The sequence below is a fragment of the Micropterus salmoides genome, unplaced genomic scaffold (assembly GCF_014851395.1).
Source record: "Micropterus salmoides isolate LMB-PRFRI ecotype aquatic unplaced genomic scaffold, ASM1485139v1 Ms_hic_scaffold_4, whole genome shotgun sequence".
NCBI classification, from domain to species: Eukaryota; Metazoa; Chordata; class Actinopteri; order Centrarchiformes; family Centrarchidae; genus Micropterus; species Micropterus salmoides.
In genome coordinates, this window is record NW_024043372.1 from 6,736,730 (window position 1) to 6,754,199 (window position 17,470).

Genomic DNA, 17,470 nt, shown 5'->3' on the forward strand with positions numbered 1-17,470 from the left:
GCTTTTGAATTTCCATAATACTCTGAACCCCTGTGAGGGTTGTTTTAATTTTCCACTGCCGTAACCACGGTAACTCGGTTTGGCGAGCAGGGCCGGGCAGGGTGGCTGGCGACGTGATGTAATATCCTCCTCCAGAAGGCAGATTTCCCACAATGCACTCACACGGAGAGAATACTGTGTGCGAGTGGGTGTGGGTGAGCGTGGTTGTTGCATGACTGAAGCGTGCATGTGAGCTGATGAGTATGCATTTAAAAGTGTGGGTGCTTTTGCTTGTGCTTGCCAGTTGCGTGTATGAGTGTGGTTTGTATATGTGCAGACCCTAAATCCGGTCACATAAGAATTCCTTATTTGATTGGATCTCAGTCAATCCAATCACTATGAGGTTTGTTTGGGTCATGGATTGAAGCATTGTGGGGGTGCTGGTGGGGGTTGGTGGCTAAAAGTAAATAGAAAAGCAAGTGGGCTTGCACAGCCACCATAACCCAGATGATTTGATAAGGAAGTCAGGCATAACCAATGGACAAACTCATGCATTTCTGCCAATAAATTTTTTCTGCACATGTCATCCATCCCAAAGAGAAACCGTTTCATGTAATACATATGCATCATTATTCTCAGCTATTGTAACTAAAAGATTAGTCTACTATTTTTATATTGTCTTTTTAGAGACATTAGATATTTGCTCCAATATCCTAATTTGTTGTTAGTGTGTTACATTTAAAAAAATGTCATTGGGTCAATGTAGGCTATTTAAATGAGGTTTGTTGTGAACCTTGATCTCTGTTGTCAAACTTTGTATCCTCCTCCCAAAGAAGTTTTGGGGTGATAAAACAACATTATGTGCATCTGCACAATTAGCCTGACTGAAAGTGGTGAATGAAAATAAAAACGACCAACACTATCATTTCTCTGCTGAGGACAGTCTCTCTGATTCTCCTAGCTGTGTCTTTTCCTGCTCACTTCACCGGGAAATCAATGGTCAGGGTCAGATCCACAACAGCTGCAGCTGGTAGACTTTCAGTCCTTCCTCAAGGACTCATCAGCAGGGTGAATGTTTGTTGACAATAGCTTGAACCCAACCGGTCTGGTTAAAGGACATCTCCTTCCACACAAAAGGACAATAAATGTCTTGCCCCAGCTTTTTCTTTTTTGTGTGTTTGGAAAGCTGCTCTGGCCATGGAGAAATAAAATTGGCCAGTGAATCTACCGTGGCCAGTTGTCATTTGACTCTGAATAGACTGCTGAGCCCCATCTCTGCACAAAGAAGAATGTCAGTATTTGAATAATTTATTCTCTAAATTCAATATCTATTATATACTGTTGCAGTATGTGAAAATGATATTTTGTCAATCATGGATTTAAGTTATCTGCAGTTCTCACAAAGTCCTGTAATTTGTTTTATTTCTTTGCTGTCAGTCATTTTGTGAGAGTAGATGTCACTTTTTTCCCCCTGAGAAATGGATGTCTCATATTGGAACTCCTAATTTACATGTTAGAGGACTTGGCTGGTTTGTTGTAGTTTGATCCCATGGATGAAAGTCTGTTTCTCATTTTCAGCCTGTCTAGGATAATCCTGCTAGTTTTTTTACCCGCTCTGAGCGCCACCTGTCCGTCAAAAAGAACGTCTCTCCTCCCTCTTTCTCTTTCATTTTCTGTCACTTCTTCTCTCAAACAATTAGAAGAAAATGTTCTCTCAATCCACCCACTCTCCATCTCATGGCATTGCTTACTGATGCTGCCTCTGTCTCTCTAATAGGAAGCAATTAACTACACTACTACTACATGTCTCACTTCCTGTTCTCATATTATCTCTAATATACATTCTTTTTTTCCTCCATTCCATTTCCCTCTTCTTCTTCACCCTCATCTTTTCCTCCTCTGCTCTTATTCAGCCTACCTCCCTCAATCTTTTTCCCTCTTCTTTCTCCAGCTCTTTTACCCTCAATCCTTCCTTCTCTTCATCCCCACATCCCATACATGCTTCTTCCAGCCTTCTTTACCTTGTTTTTCTTTCACCCTCATTCTATACAGCTACTCCTTCTCACCTTTAACAACTTTTTTCTTTCCTCACCCCTGTCTCCCTCTTTTGCCCTCCCCCTCCCCCTCCCCTCAACCTTTTCCTCCCCTTCCTCTTTCTCCTTAATTTTTTCCCTGTCCTCTTACCTTTATTTTCCTTTATTTTTCCTTTACAAACTTCCTACCCCTCTGATTTTTTTCTTTAACCCATCCATTGCTCTCTCGCTCTTTCTCCCTTCCTCTTTACCTCTCTTTCCCCCTCTTGTGTGACATCAGTCTGATTCCAGTCCCTCATTTCCCACCATTGTGCCAATTAGCCAACGCTTTGCATATTAAAACTCCTCACCAACGGCAATCTTGATTTCTCCCTCGATGTCATGTGATGTCACACACTCACACACGCACACACACACACACACACACACACATTCAAATACACACACACATATATATTAAAGGCAAGCACATGACAAGAAAAGAGTGCCTGGGGCTGTAAGTAAGAGAAGTAAGTACAAGAGTGATTGGGGACTTAGTGATGAGGAATGATAGATGGAGGGGGAATAAAAGTCTAAAAAGAGTGAAAGAGACATTAAAGAAGATATAATACTGGAGGCAAAGATGGAGGCCAGCAGGAGGGTAGGAAGGACATGGTTTGCAGAGTGAAAGAAACTGAGACCTTTACATCAAGTCCTCCATATTAAACCACAAAGGTTGTTTGGTAAGACCCCTCAGTTCCAATTAAGAGACATCTTATTACTGCAGAATTCAATGGTGTGCTGCAACAGTTTGGGAATGGCCCTTTCCTGTTTCATTATGACAGACCCCATCCACACTACTGCATTTTCATTTTAAAACGGAGACTACCCAGACTACAATGGCAAAAATGAAGACCTAAAATGGAGAAGTTTGAAAATGCTGCAGACCCCGTTTTTTGTTTTGAAACTCCGGAGTGCATTTTAGTGAAGATGGGCAAAAATGGAGGACTTTAGAAACAATGACGCAGACGCTCACGTTTGGCTCTCTGATTGGGTCTCATAAGTCGTCAAGTTTTTGACTTGGTATTTTTATACCAATATTTCCGTTTTTAAACTAAAACAGAGTAGTGTGGATGGGGCAAAAACCAGTACCATAAACAAATGGTTTCCCCAGTTTGGTTTGGAAGAACTTACCTTCATAGAGTCTTAACCACTTCCCCATATAAGACCTTAGGGATGAAATGCTGACTGCAAGCCAGGCCTGATCACCCAAAATTGTTCGGAGCAAATCCTTCCCGCCAGGTCCCAGGCACATACCAGTCCTTATACCTGGCTACCTTCATCATTCTACCCTTTTCTTGCATGCTGTACTGATCCCTTGAGAGTGTCTTGAGGAGGCAAGACGAATAATAAATAATCAAAAATGGGGAAATAAGAGGGAGAGAATCATGGATGAGAAGAATAAATCAAGAATGTAGAAAGATGCAGGAAGAGTAAAATGAGGGGAGTAGAGTCAATAGTTTTAAAGGGAGGAAGATTAAACACACACACAGTTGCATGGGCCAACCTCTTACTCACTCAACATAGATAAGAGCATCACTTTAACAGATAAATTACAAGATGTGAAATTAAAGGAAAATTCATGGTGGGACAGAAGAAGACACGGATGGATGAGAAAGCTGGGAGACAGAAGGGGTAGGGAGGAAAAATACAAATGTGCAAATTGTTGGGGGAAAAAAAAGGTAGAAGGCGAAGAGAAACGGGGCGAGAACTGACACGAAACAAAAGGAAACGGTGGCACACATGGAAAAACATTCCCTCCCGTGCTGTGAAAAATACAGCCAGACGCCTTTCTTGACAAGTAAAAAGCCTAAGGGGTAGGCCAAGGTACTCTGACAATCAATGTCTTTCACACACACACACACACACACACACACACACACCACACCATGTACACCTCAGAGTGCTGGTTTTGGAGGTAGACATTTTACCAACTGACAGTCGATGTCAATCAAGATGCACTCAGCTGACTCGAAAATCCCTAAATGGACTTTTATTCTGTGTGTGCGTGTGTTTGTGTGTGTGCGTGTGCGTGTGTGTGTGTGTGTGTGTGTGTGTGTGTGTGTCTGCGCATGGGAAAGCACACATACTTGCTTGGCTTTGGCCTCGAGGCAGATCTGTGTATGAATTTGTGCACACACATGTATGTATGTGTGTGTAAATGCATGCGACAGACAGGCCATTAGTCAAACTAAAATTTGTATGTGAATTGGTTTTGTTTGTGAACATTTCATGTCATTAGCAAAAATGAAGTTGAGAAACAAATTAAGAAGGAAGACTTACATGAAAAAAAGTTGTTACCCTGGCTACCTTGGGTTGCCTGGGAACCCCAGCAGCCAATCACAGAATCCAGAAGTCAGACACAAAACACACATGGTTGGAAATCCTGCCTGTCAGTCAGAACACTGACCCAACCAACTGTTTCATGACAAGAAAGATAGAGAGAGAGAGGAGAGCAGGGCACACGGAAAGATAGATAGATGGAGAGAGAGAGTTCACCCACACAGCAGCTGCATCTCCTATACGCACTTGGTATTCTTGTCAGGCTTTACAAAGTTAACTACTACACACACAGAAACACACACTGTGTCTCCAGTGTCTCCACCGTAAACACCCCCCCCCCCCCCTTTCCTTGGATAGATGCAGGGCAATAAATTGGCCTTACATTTATTAACTTTGCCTATTGCAAACTCCTGAGGTTTAGCCTATTACAATGACTGTGAAACCAGAACAGCTGGACCTCTAAATGGACCGTAAATAAGCACGATATGGCCAATTTCTAGAAAACACAAGTCACTGGCGCTCAGGGAACTGATCTTTTTCCCATTGTGGGTTTGTAGGATATACACCACACTTAGGATGGGATACACTACCCTCCTGATTTCAGACATCTATAGCTGCGGCCTTATGTGATGCTTTATCCCCATTGATTACATATGCATATGTTAATATAAGCAAAATGTTAGATATGGTCAAGTAACTTTTAACTTTTAAAGTTTATTATCATCCCATTACAGTGTCTAAAGTATATGTACGAGTGGTTCACTTAGAGCTTATTTTACGGAAAAATTATACAGTGATGGAGCATTTCTTAAGCACGGTGCAATAATGCAATAATTCAAATGAAATTAATCTGTACCAAGGGGAAATATGTATGCATTACATATAACATTCTGATCTTGGTTATCAGTGAAAATAAGTAGTTAAATTAATAAATATGTAGGACAATACACACTGAACACCAGTTGAGGCCATCCATGTGTGTGTGTGTGAGTGTGTGTGTGTGTTAACATGCATTCATTCTCAGTTTCTGAACAAGTTGCCCACGATCAAATTATGCATTTATGAATAGAGACAAATAGGATAATCAAATAAAGAAGACAATATTTGTTCAGTCATTCAGACAGACAGACAGAAAGCAGACAGAGACGTAGTAGAAGCAGGTGTGTTCATTCTTGTGAAGAGATCCAGCTGAGATACTCACACCATCTATCATCTACGAACATTCATCTTCCCTGCTCTTCAACTTCATAAACTAGCTCCTAGCACGTGCACACACAGGTATGCGCAAAGACAGAGGCATCAGTATGCAGACACAAGCACCATTATTCTCTTTCGCTGTGACTGATTTATTGCACAAAATGAAAACACATGGTGATTAAAACAAATAGCAGGTAACTTTTGTCATTTTATGACTAAATAAAATCCAGTTTCACATAATGCAGCCACAACATTATAGAATATTAAACTGTATTCATTCTGTCTCTTAGTTTGCCCCCTGAGCCATCTTTCTCCATCATTTTCTGACAATGTGACACCTGCAGGTAGATGTCACATTGTGATGACACCATTCATCAATCAACATGATCAGTTTTGAGCACTGCAAGATGATTTTCTGGCTGTTTCAAAACGCTGAGTTGTAATTTCAGAGTGAGCTCAGCATACCTGAACATCTTCAGTCAATAGACGCATACAAGCTAAATCGATATACCATGCAGGTTATACAAAACATCTACCATTCAGTAGCCATGAAATTAGCTATTTTGTTAATTTGTTGTGTTAAAGTAGCTGCCAATAGAACTTTTTTTGGGGGAGGGAGTACCTTGGGAGTTATTTCGTTCAAATGCTTTAGTGACAAGCGTCAGCGTTGGCAGCAGCTGTAGTAATCGGATTTGATGAAGACAAATAGGCCAATATGTGAAGGAGGCCAATCTCTGTATGACAAGTGGGTTGGATACTTACACTTTCTGGTGACAGCACATTATGGAGTGAAGAAAAGAGGCAAAGACAGGAGCAGTGAAGAATGAAAAAATAAACACCACATGCCTCTTCAGGTGGTGACAGTCCAACAGAAAGAGAATGACAGGTACAGTGGACGTACCACAGAACCACAGGAACATAAAGTGTGAGGAACAGAAAAAGGAGGGCACTGAAGCACATATGGGCTCAAAAGAACAAAGACGTATGTGACAGATTGAGGCTGAGTTTAAGAGAGAGGTTATGACCTGCCCTATTTGTACTTCTTTGGTGACATGTACATTTTAAAGATTACTGATAAGACAACAAATTCTCATTCCCGACTCGTCACATATTGACGCTTGGTCAAGGCCCTTTGCCGTCGCCTTTTAACGATCTGGGCCTTGCCCCTTTGCGTCATTTATTGAGGTTTAGGGCTTCGTGGTCAAGTTAGCAACGCTTAGCAACAATAAATATACAACGTCCGGTAAAGTTAGCAACGATAAATATGCAATGTCTGGTTAGACTTTCAACATAAAATGCTAGCATTTCGAAACATCGCCATTTTGAAACAGCGCGTTATTAAAGTCGTGAAACGTTGCAGTTTGGTTAGGTTTAGGCACAAAAAGTACTTGGTTGGGTTTAGGCAACAAATCTGGGTTAAGGTTAGGTAAAGATCATCGTTTGGGTTAAAATAACTACGTACATCAGTTAACAAGTAAGTTAATTAACATCACTTATGTCAATTTATGTAACTTGCCTAAATAAAAATATTTAATGTTGACTTTTTGTTTCACTGGGGACATGAACCCTGGTCTCCTAGTTCAAAGCCTGGGTTTTGGACCTCGATCCATCCATCCACACCAACCACCTCCTTACTCAGTCTTTTCTGTTAAATATCATATACCTTTACCGTCAAAAACCGACGCTACAGGGCTTCCCCCATTACATTCAACTGATTCAAACTGACGACTATGGCTCTTGGCCATGCGTCCATATGTTACGACTTGGATAACTCCGTTTCAACACATTCGTTTATAAAATGGCAGGTTCAAGCAGGAACTGTTTTGAAAGTGGTCACTGCTGCATTGAAGGACACTCGGTCCTCAGAAACTTGCATACTTTTTTGCAAAGTTATTTAGCAAACTTGCAAACAGACTTTCGAATGCAATAAATTAACACAGTTATGTAGTATTTTTTACAGCATCAGTTTGTTTACTGTTTGACTTGTGATTCTCACATTGCTAGCTATCCACTTAATGCTTTGTGTTCATGTATGTTAGAGCATCTTTGAATGCACCACAGAGTTTTGAAAACGGTCTTTGCCCTGCAAAAGACCCTGTGTTTGGCAAGAAAGTAGCCAACTCAAGTTGTTCATATTAACTACAGAATAATCAGTATTAAGTTAATTGGTAAAACTTCAATTCAATTCAATTCAATTCAATTTTATTTATATAGCGCCAAATCACAACAACAGTTATCTCACAGCGCTTTTCATAAAAGAGCAGGTCTAGACCGTACTCTGTGATGCTATTTACAGAAACCCAACAGTTCCCACCAAGAGCAAGCACTAGGCGACAGAGGCAAGGAAAAACTTCCTTTTAAGAGGCAGAAACCTCGAGCAGAACCATGGCTCAGGGTGGGCGGCCATCTGCCTCGACCGGTTGGGGTGAGAGAGAGAGAGAGAGAGAGAGAGAGAGAGAGAGAGAGAGAAAGAGAGAGAGAGAGAGAGAAAGAGAGAGAGAGAGAGAGAGAGAGAAAGAGAGAGAAAGAGAGAGGGATGTAAGGAGAGAGAGAGAGGGGAGGGAGGCAGCCTACACAATATACACACAGAGGTACAGACAGTAAAGGTAATGTTGCTATAGACTAAATGAAAAATGGTATAGATATTTATAGTAGTGTTAATGATTATAATAACAATAATAATAATAGGACTAGTAACAATAGTCGTTGCAGTAGAGGGTGTCGAGCAGGAACACGGGGGCAGTAGGTGACCCGCAGCCACAGATCCAGACTCCACAGCTCCAGAGCCAGAAAACCTGCAGGAAGTGATAGGAGAGAGGAGAGGGACGAGAAAGCACAAGACTACCAGAAAGGGGAGACGTTGTGTTAGTAACATGCAATAATGGGATAAGGTTGCATACAGAGGGAGAGAAAGTAGAGGAGAGAGGAGCTCAGTGCATCATGGGAAATCCCCCGGCAGTCTAGGCCTATAGCAGCATAACTAAGGGATGGTTCAGGACTCACCTGAGCCAGCCCTAACTATAAGCTTTATCAAAGAGGAAAGTCTTAAGCCTACTCTTAAATGTGGAGATGGTGTCTGCCTCCTGAACCCAAACTGGAACCTGGTTCCACAGGAGAGGAGCTTGATAGCTGAACGCTCTGGCTCCTAGTCTACTTTTGGAGACTCTAGGAACCACAAGTAACCCTGCATTCTGGGAGTGCAGTGCTCTGGTGGGGTAGTAAGGTACTATGAGCTCTTTAAGATAAGATGGTGCCTGACCATTAAGAGCTTTGTAGGTAAGAAGAATGATTTTAAATTCTATTCTGGATTTTACTGGAAGCCAATGCAGAGAAGCTAAGACAGGAGAAATGTGATCTCTTTTCCTGGTTCCTGTCAGAATACGTGCTGCAGCATTCTGGATCAGCTGAAGAGTCTTAATGGACTTTTTCGAGCAGCCTGATAATAAGGAATTGCAGTAATCCAGCCTAGAAGTAACAAATGCATGGACTAATTTTTCTGCACCCTTTATAGACAGGATGTTCCTGATTTTCGCAATATTACGTAGGTGAAAAAACTTGAAACTTGAAAACTTGAAACCAATTGCAGCCTGTATGGAAACTTATACTTTTTGGGTGCTCAGCAGTCAGAGTAACAATAATTTACTGAATGGCCAAAGCTGGCAAAAACACATTTGTGGTTTTTGTGCTCTTCCATCAAGGATGACTGCATATACTGCTTATACATTTAAACATCACACTCATAAACAAAAGTCTTGTAACAAGTTGTAATAAGTTACCTAAACAGTCTGTCTGTCTTTCTCTTCTCCCCACAGGAAACCAAAATCAACTGTGTCCGCCTGGCAAACAAAGGTATGGGCACCCTTCCATTGCTACTCAGCATGCAGTTACAGTAAAGACAATACTATATTATTTTTACATGTAATTTAACTTTTAACTTCTTAGAGAAGTTCTTTTTTAAAGATTAGTGTGCTTACTTGACTCCTAACTATATTATTGCAGTGTTGCAAATGTGTTAGATGAGATGAACACACACATGTACACACACACTATTGAAAGAGGTGAAGCCACAACCTTTAGCCCAGGCAACCCCACATCCTAACCATGTTATCCTGCATGATTTCATTGCATAGCATTCTCTCTCCATCTTATCTCCTCTCTCCCAATCATTTTTAGTTATTACCCTTTTCTGTCTCACATTCTACCAATTTTTCCTCTATCCTGCTCTCTATTTTTCCAACTCATACTGCATCCATGTTGCTCATCAGTGTATAAAGTGGAACATCAGGGCCATTACATACCGATTGCCCACCTTCATTAAACCCGATGGATAGAGGCTAAAGCGTTAGTCGCAGAACCCATTTCATCCTATTCTGTTTTGCTTTCCCCATGTCTCCCATCTTTATTTGCTGCTCATCTCTGGCAAATACACCCATTTGTGTGCCAGGCAATGTGCTTTGAAAGCTTTTCAGCTTGGTATTGATTTTCCTCACCTTGTCTATTTTTTTCTATTTTATTTTATTCGGCTGCATCAAACATTGATTTGATTTTTTCACATCTCCTTTCTCTGTTTTCTGTCTCTCTCACTCTTATTATTATTTCTCATTTACATCAATCATTTAGTGCTCATTTGTGAACATCTTTTATATCATTCTTTTTTTCTTGCTATATCCATTTTCAGGCTCTATTTTTTTGGGTAGAAAGTACTGTAGGTGCAGGTCTGCAGTGTGTAGACACTGCTCTCTGTCTGTCTGCATGTGTGTGCGCTTGGGAAAAGACATGCTTTTAACTTTGTGGCTGTCTTTCATATGACTAAATGCAAAAAAAAAAATTTGTTCCAAAACAAACTTGAAATGTACTTTTTGAATATTTTTGATATGTGGGCAGTGTGCTGAGGCAATGCAGATGGCAAATTTTGCAAATCCCTATGACTAACTTATTTGCAATACCTGCTATCCACTCGCTACAGCAGCTGAGTTCAGTGATAATGCCACTTGTCCGTGTTAGTGTGTTCTAATCAGTGAAATCAGCTGGTCAGAATAAAACCTACAGGCAGCAATTTGGGGCAGAATTAATTTTAATTATACAAGTATCAGTCAAAGTCAGAGAACCAGATTCGAGTGAAGCTTACAGACATTACCAAAGGACCATGTTTTTGGACAAGTTATGGAAGCCTTCAGGTAAAGAGAAAAAAGAGGAGAGAGACGATGTACAATAATCATGCCTAGTGCTCTAACTGAAAAACCACATTCTATGTATTTCATCTAGGCTGACATTGCTGCTAATATTCTTTAAGATTTATGTGTTACCATTCTATTGAACTAGTGCCAATGCTAGGTGTTGCCACTTTTATACATTTGCATACTGTGTGTTCAATTGTGGGTAACCACAGCAAGAAAACTTCTGCTTGATGCTGCAAACTTGACTATGATTTGAACACAGTCTGTGTCGTTTTCCTTTTCTAAGTGGCTATTGTCTACATGTGATTATACTCACCCAGGTTTCCTGATAAAGAAAACAATAGATCATGGAGGAAATTTGTGTATTAATCATTGAACTCATTCATTTATTTATATACTTTCGTATATTGGTAGACTTTATCGTGGATCATTGCTTTATTTTTGCAAATTATTGTGTGTGTTATCTGAAAACATGGTTCTTTGGCTTAACCAAGTGACTGAGTTAGCCAATCAGATTTTTTCTGCACTCTATTTTTTGATTGGGAATAGTATAAACCTTTGTTTATTGGCTCATGGTTGCTACCACCCCGTCACCATGCAAGCCATTCAGTGTTTAAAGCTAATAAGGACATTATCTGCCAGGACACTATTTGAGTAACACCTACTTACCTCAGTCTAGCTGCTGTATCTTTTATCTAAAAATCAACAAATTATTTGTTCTTAACAGTGACGAAAGTACTTACTGATCTGATTTTGTCTCTGGGTGAACTAAACCTTTGCAGCAGAACCCAGAGGCTAGATTGTGTCTTTGCACCAACTTTGCCACGCCACAAAGTTTATACTTTTCTTTTCTTTCAACCATCACTTCATTTCTTTTCTCTTCCATTTCCTACTCCCTTTATTTTTATTAACCCGTCAAGCCAAGCTGGCAGAATCAACAAATTCAAACGATAACCCCCAGCACCACATCTGTATTCACTGACTCACTCTTTGATAAAAAAAACATCCTCACCAGCAACACATCTGTTAAGCCTTGTCCTGGTAATGGGCCAGCCTAGATGCTCGTTGACACTTACAGTACTTCCTGGCAATATGACCAGACATATCCCAGTTCAAATCTTGAGTGCTAGTTGTCCTATTGATCCTAATGTTATAGTGATCTCTCACCACTGCAATTTCTCTCCTCTAAGACAGATTGTGCAATTGTAAACCAGGGAGATCTAAACCTTGATGAAATGGATAAAGAAAAGTATACGTCTTTTTTTCTTAGACTTTTTTTCTTCTTTCTTTTCCTTTTTGTTGTTGTTTGTTTTCTCTCTTCCCTCTCTTTCTCATGCTTTCCGGCGGGGATGTGCGGCCCTTGGCCTTAGTGGTAATAGGTAGGGGACAAATAACAACGCCGTACATTCTAGTCATCCCAAGCGAAGGTGATTATTTCTTTATAGGCAGAATATTTTCTTCCCTATGTTATATTTTTTCATCACAGTACAACCATAAACACAACACAAACCCTGTTTCATTTTGGTTGTCCCCTGCCCTCCCCTCCTTTTTCCTCCTCCCTTTATTTCTTGACTTTGTTTTTTTTTGTTTTTTGTCGTTCCTTTCATTGCCATCTTACTGCATTTGTTTGCATGTCTGCTCTGCTACGGGTGTCGCTGGCTGTGTTTGAACCTTCTCTTTCTGTCTTGCATCCACATACATACGCACACACAGCAGTAAATCTATGCTGCTTTCATGCACAGTCGATAGCGTAGAGTATTTGGACTTGTCTTCTGATCTTCATCAGACTTTCATATGAAAAAGAAACACCGAAAATCTATCAAAAAAGAAAAGGATAGCTGCAAACTAAATCAAACTTTGGAACTTCATTTCTCCCTGTTAGATATAAAGCCAACTTGAGTTATAATGCATAAGCTATACTGTAAGTTTTGGTTGTTTATGTGGTGGATGAATTTGGTTGATCCCTAAAATGAACTTTCTCAATTTAAATAGCACCATTCTCCACTGAAGAACGATGCCAGTTTTCTCAAATCACTCCTTAATCACAAAACATACCCTGCAGCTCATTGCATACCAACATGCTTTCATTTACGACAAGACCCTGACAGTTGTTGTGACGATCAAATACTGAACATGCCTACAATTCAATTGTTTGTCACGCTCATAGACTTAGCAAAGCATTTGAACTATTGTAAAGAACAAGGACAGTGAACCAGCCATCTGTTTTCCAATGCTATGTTCATTGAAAGAATGTGGCCTTACATTTGAAAGAAAATATATTTCAATTTTTTATTTGGCTGTATGATCAGCATATTATTTTCAAACTGTTGAACATAAAGCATTTAAATACATAAATGGGTTACATATCAAAATAAGATATTCAGCCTTTGAAGGATGTGACACCAATTACTGTATGTCTTGAGTAAAGAATAATATTTTATATAACTGAAGTTATTAGTGATAATGAGACCTCATGAGAATGAAGATGATTCCAACAAAAGGTGCTTTATTGTAAAATGGCTTCATGTATTAGTGTTCGTTTTAATACAGCCCAGTTCCTTAAAATCCAATCCTCCATGTGCAATATAAACACAGGAGCTAAACATTGTTAACTGAGCTGGATTTTATTTTGCAATGCAGAGACGTGACAGGAGAATATCAATGTCATTTAGCAATACAATAATCAAAATGTTGACTTGAACAATGGGGACACAACAGGGAATCAGCCAATAGAAAGCATAGCCCTAAACTACTGTCACAGTTCTTTGTTAAGAATATGAGATGACTTCACATGAATACAATAACACTTTTTGTCCTGAGGGAAATTGAGGTTGCAAGGCCCAGCACAAAGAATTATGCATACCATGCACAATAGCAGACACTAGTGAAGTCCTAAATTGAATAAATATTGATTGTATTCATATGAAGCATGGTTGCTTACTTCAATGTAGATGAAAGCAGAAACCCTCTGGGTATGTTAAAATGGCAATGCACTGGCATTCAGTGTTGTACAATATTCAGCTAGATTTACAAATCTACACTTATACATTATAAATGAATAAATCATCGCAATCCTTCTGTACGGTAAACCATTTGTGTCCAGTCATTTTTTCTTATTCAGCACTTCACCGCTTAGCCAGTGACAGCAGCTACTCACTATCTAACCCATGTTACATTGTCTAAGCCTAGGAGGACTCAAACATAATAATAATGGTTTTGCTTTGAGACTGTGTCTGGGCTGAGATTGACTCATCTTCAGTTCCCATCAGTTTAAACGGTGAAATCTGAAATTGCAATTCGTTGGAGTGTGTTTCTTTCTTAGCATCCTGTCACCTTTTGTTCTGCCTACACCAAATATAAACAAAATACCAAAAGTTTTAACTGGGCCATTACCCTAGCTTTACAAATAGAAAAGATAGTTATTAAACACAGTATCTGTTGGCTGTCTGGTAAATGTGACTGATTTTGAAGTCATTCCACTTTTTAAGCAGATAGATTTGAATGTGAAACAAACACAGCCCTGGTTTTATATCACACACTCAGCAGCACCAGCCAGGTGGCAGAAATCCCACTTCGTTCGTCTGTTCAGTCCTTCAGAAATGCATATTTAAACTGTTACTCAATAAAAAAACAAATGAGCACAAATATGTACGGCTGAGTTTGCACTGAAGCCTAAATTGTCTTTATTGTATTTATTTTACATGGGACACAAATCTGATCTATTTCAACAAGAAATAGTTTGAATAAAGCTTGAACATTTCTTAGCTAGTTGCCTTTGTTCATTGTGGCAAACATGCAGCAGAGAGCATGTATTAATAAGTGGGACTTCTACATTGGCAGTGTCTGCATGCCCTTCACTTGCATATTTCTGTAACTCACAGGAGCATCAAACCCACCCCTTGTCATCCATACACTGGTATTATATGTCAGCTTCAATTCCCATTACCATTAGTCCTGAGGTCGATTATAATTGGTGGTGTACAGAGTCTTGTTGTAACTGACTCTGGTGCTGCGCAATACTGATGCAACATGTGGCTTGCTATCTGTGTATGTGTGATGTAAGTGTGCATGACTGAACTGCAAAAGTTAAACATTGAAGCAACCTTATCTGAATAATCTTTGTCATTGACCTACACTACCTCTCTCTCACACACAAACCCACACACAAACACAAGCACACACAGTTCTTACAACCTATCCTCCTCATATTTTCCCATCATAGCTGCCTGCGTGCTGCTTAGTGAGTCAGTTTGCTCTCTGAATTTGCAACAGATTGAGTCAGATTGTTAAAAGAAGAAGTAAAAAAACTCCTCAGGGGTGTTTTTTTTAGGTGAATGTGTGGTGGTGGTGATGATGTGACATTTTAAGGGCACAAAACCACTCAGCAATGGATTAAATGCTGTTCAAGCTGTACAGGGAGTACACAGGGCTGCAGCTACAGCTGACAAAGAAATAGAGAAAGAGGGAAACTGAGAGACAGAGAGAGTAAAAGAGAAAGAGACCATATTCCAAAGAGGGAAAGAAATAAAACCCAAGAGAGTAGGACATGATCAGAAACCAAAAGAGACAGATAGTGACAGAAACTGAGTCAGACTCAGGCTCAAGGATTTTAGATTTTTTCCCCTCCAGCTGTAGCATTGTGTATGCAGACAGGTGTACCTGCCTCACTCCCTGCCAGACAGACATTGTGGCGAATTGTTGTCTTATGCTAAGTTCGCCCTTCCAACTCTGCAATGAATTTTCCATCTGCTCCACTGCACGGTGACAAAATGTTCAGTTGTCCCTGTGTAAATCTTAGGGGCCAGGTCGTAAAGTACTCACCAGCATCTGCGGATAGAGTAGAGGAAAGAGGGATGGATGAAAGAAGGGAGGAAAAGACATGAAAAAACAGAGTAGGAAGGGAGTGCAACAGAAACATTAAAGAGATGAGAAAAGCTGGGAAAATCACAGGATGGATAGATGGATGGTTAGATTCTGTTTTAACAAGGAGACTCAGGATGAGCAGAACTGTGAATTTATGAACTTTTGAACTCACTGCTAAATCAGTGGGGTGTTTGATTTTCTATGCTTTTACAAATTGAGTCAGGCATCCAGACAACCATTTAAAGCTTTAAAGTAAAAATGACTAAACAAACTAAAATCATAGTCAGAATGTGCTTTTGTCTGGCCCTGTGACAAAAAAAATCTTTGTCTGATGCAAGATCAGCACGACTTTGATGAAGATTAAACTAACTTAAATTTTCAATATTTTACATTTGGATCTTAATTGCTGAAATATACCTAATAAACTCTATATTTTATTTAGTATACAAGATTGTGATATGTGCTTTGTTGCGGGTAAAATTTTCCCGCTATAAAAATGCAGTGATTTTGTGATTATTTCTGCTACATGTTGCTCCAACACACTTTGGGAAACATTCAGCACCTTGGCTGTGCATTTCCTATAAACACAATCCCCATATTTCAGGCATTTACAGAATGTTTATTCTATTTTATTCATTGTCTTCACCGTGCAGGTCGATCGCTTGCGCAGCGCATCTGTGAAGGGCATGTTCACACACGGTTCATCCACTCACCGCTGTTATAGATTTTATAGCCTAGTTATATTCTAAACACAGCTTGAATTAAAATGCAGCATACAATTTACAATTTGTAGTTGCCACATGGTGTACTGCTGCCTTTTGGAAAACGTTCTCCATTTTAGAACAAAGAACATTTGTGATTGACATTATACTGTGACACACAGGAGATGTGTGTGATGTGATGCTTCCTGCTTACTTTCCTAGCGTAAAAAGGTCAATCAGGACAATCAAAGGAGAGAAGTTAAGTGAGCCTGAGTCCAGTCTGTTTAAAAAAAAAACAAGAAAATGGTCCGAGCCAAGCCCAAATCGACTCTCTTAACCTCTAACTTCAAGGATTTAACTCCCTGACAGCCTTTTTGCTTTTGTGGCGGTTTACAGCAGCTTTGTCTTAACATGCAATTCACTTTGGCTGTTACCTTGTCAGAAACAACAGAAAAAGAAAAAACAAACAATGGGGAATCAAAGTTCAATTTGAACTCAATGTGTTTGTGTATCGCCGTAATTGATTTGGTCATTATACGACATGTTGCATTGCACTTTGGGAGAGTATTCAAAAAATTGATACAGCAGGGATATAGAAGCTGTCATGTAGCTGTCAACAAATCTGGTCTGGAGAGAAGATGGATGATACCTACAGTATAATACATACTCACTTACAAACACACGTAACTATCAAACACTCACAAACACACATACGGGACACATATATAAATAGGGCACACATACTATACATACATTGACTACATGCTGTGGATTTGCCTTTGACACAAAAGCTGTACTTGTGTGTTTGTTAGTGTTTTCTATAAGAAATGATGATCCCAGCATAAATAGGTGCTGCTAAAATGCAATTGAGCCAGAAAGACAATAAATTTCTCAGCATTTAAGGTAACATATTTTTAAATTGTAAAATATTTGGCCAATAGCAAACTTTTTGTTTCAACACTTTTATTTAGTGCATAATGTCAATATAATACTCACACATACATTTTTCAGTGTTACCCCCACACCCTCCCCCAAAAGCTCTGCAGAGACCAGATAATGAAGCATTTAAGTCGTTTTAGTTCTTAAAAGCTCTAATGTATTTAGTTAACCGTGTCCTGCTGACCTTAACATTAATGTCAACATTAATGGAAACTGGTGTGTGTGTGTGTGTGTGTGTGTATGTGTGTGAGAGAGAGAG

The 17,470-nt window shown here is 39.7% G+C and overlaps 1 protein-coding gene across 2 annotated transcripts in view; it reads left to right on the forward strand.

Moving 5' to 3' along the window:
• ptprt (protein tyrosine phosphatase receptor type T) overlaps positions 1-17,470 on the forward strand; it is a 328,330-nt gene that overhangs the window by 196,839 nt on the left and 114,021 nt on the right. Inside the window, exons 15-16 of one of the 2 annotated variants that reach the window (XM_038696881.1) lie at positions 9,344-9,380; positions 12,079-12,135. In XM_038696881.1, coding sequence (XP_038552809.1) covers positions 9,344-9,380; positions 12,079-12,135 — 94 coding nt within the window. The remainder of the gene's footprint in view (positions 1-9,343; positions 9,381-12,078; positions 12,136-17,470) is intronic. The other variant, XM_038696882.1, reaches the window with a different exon arrangement.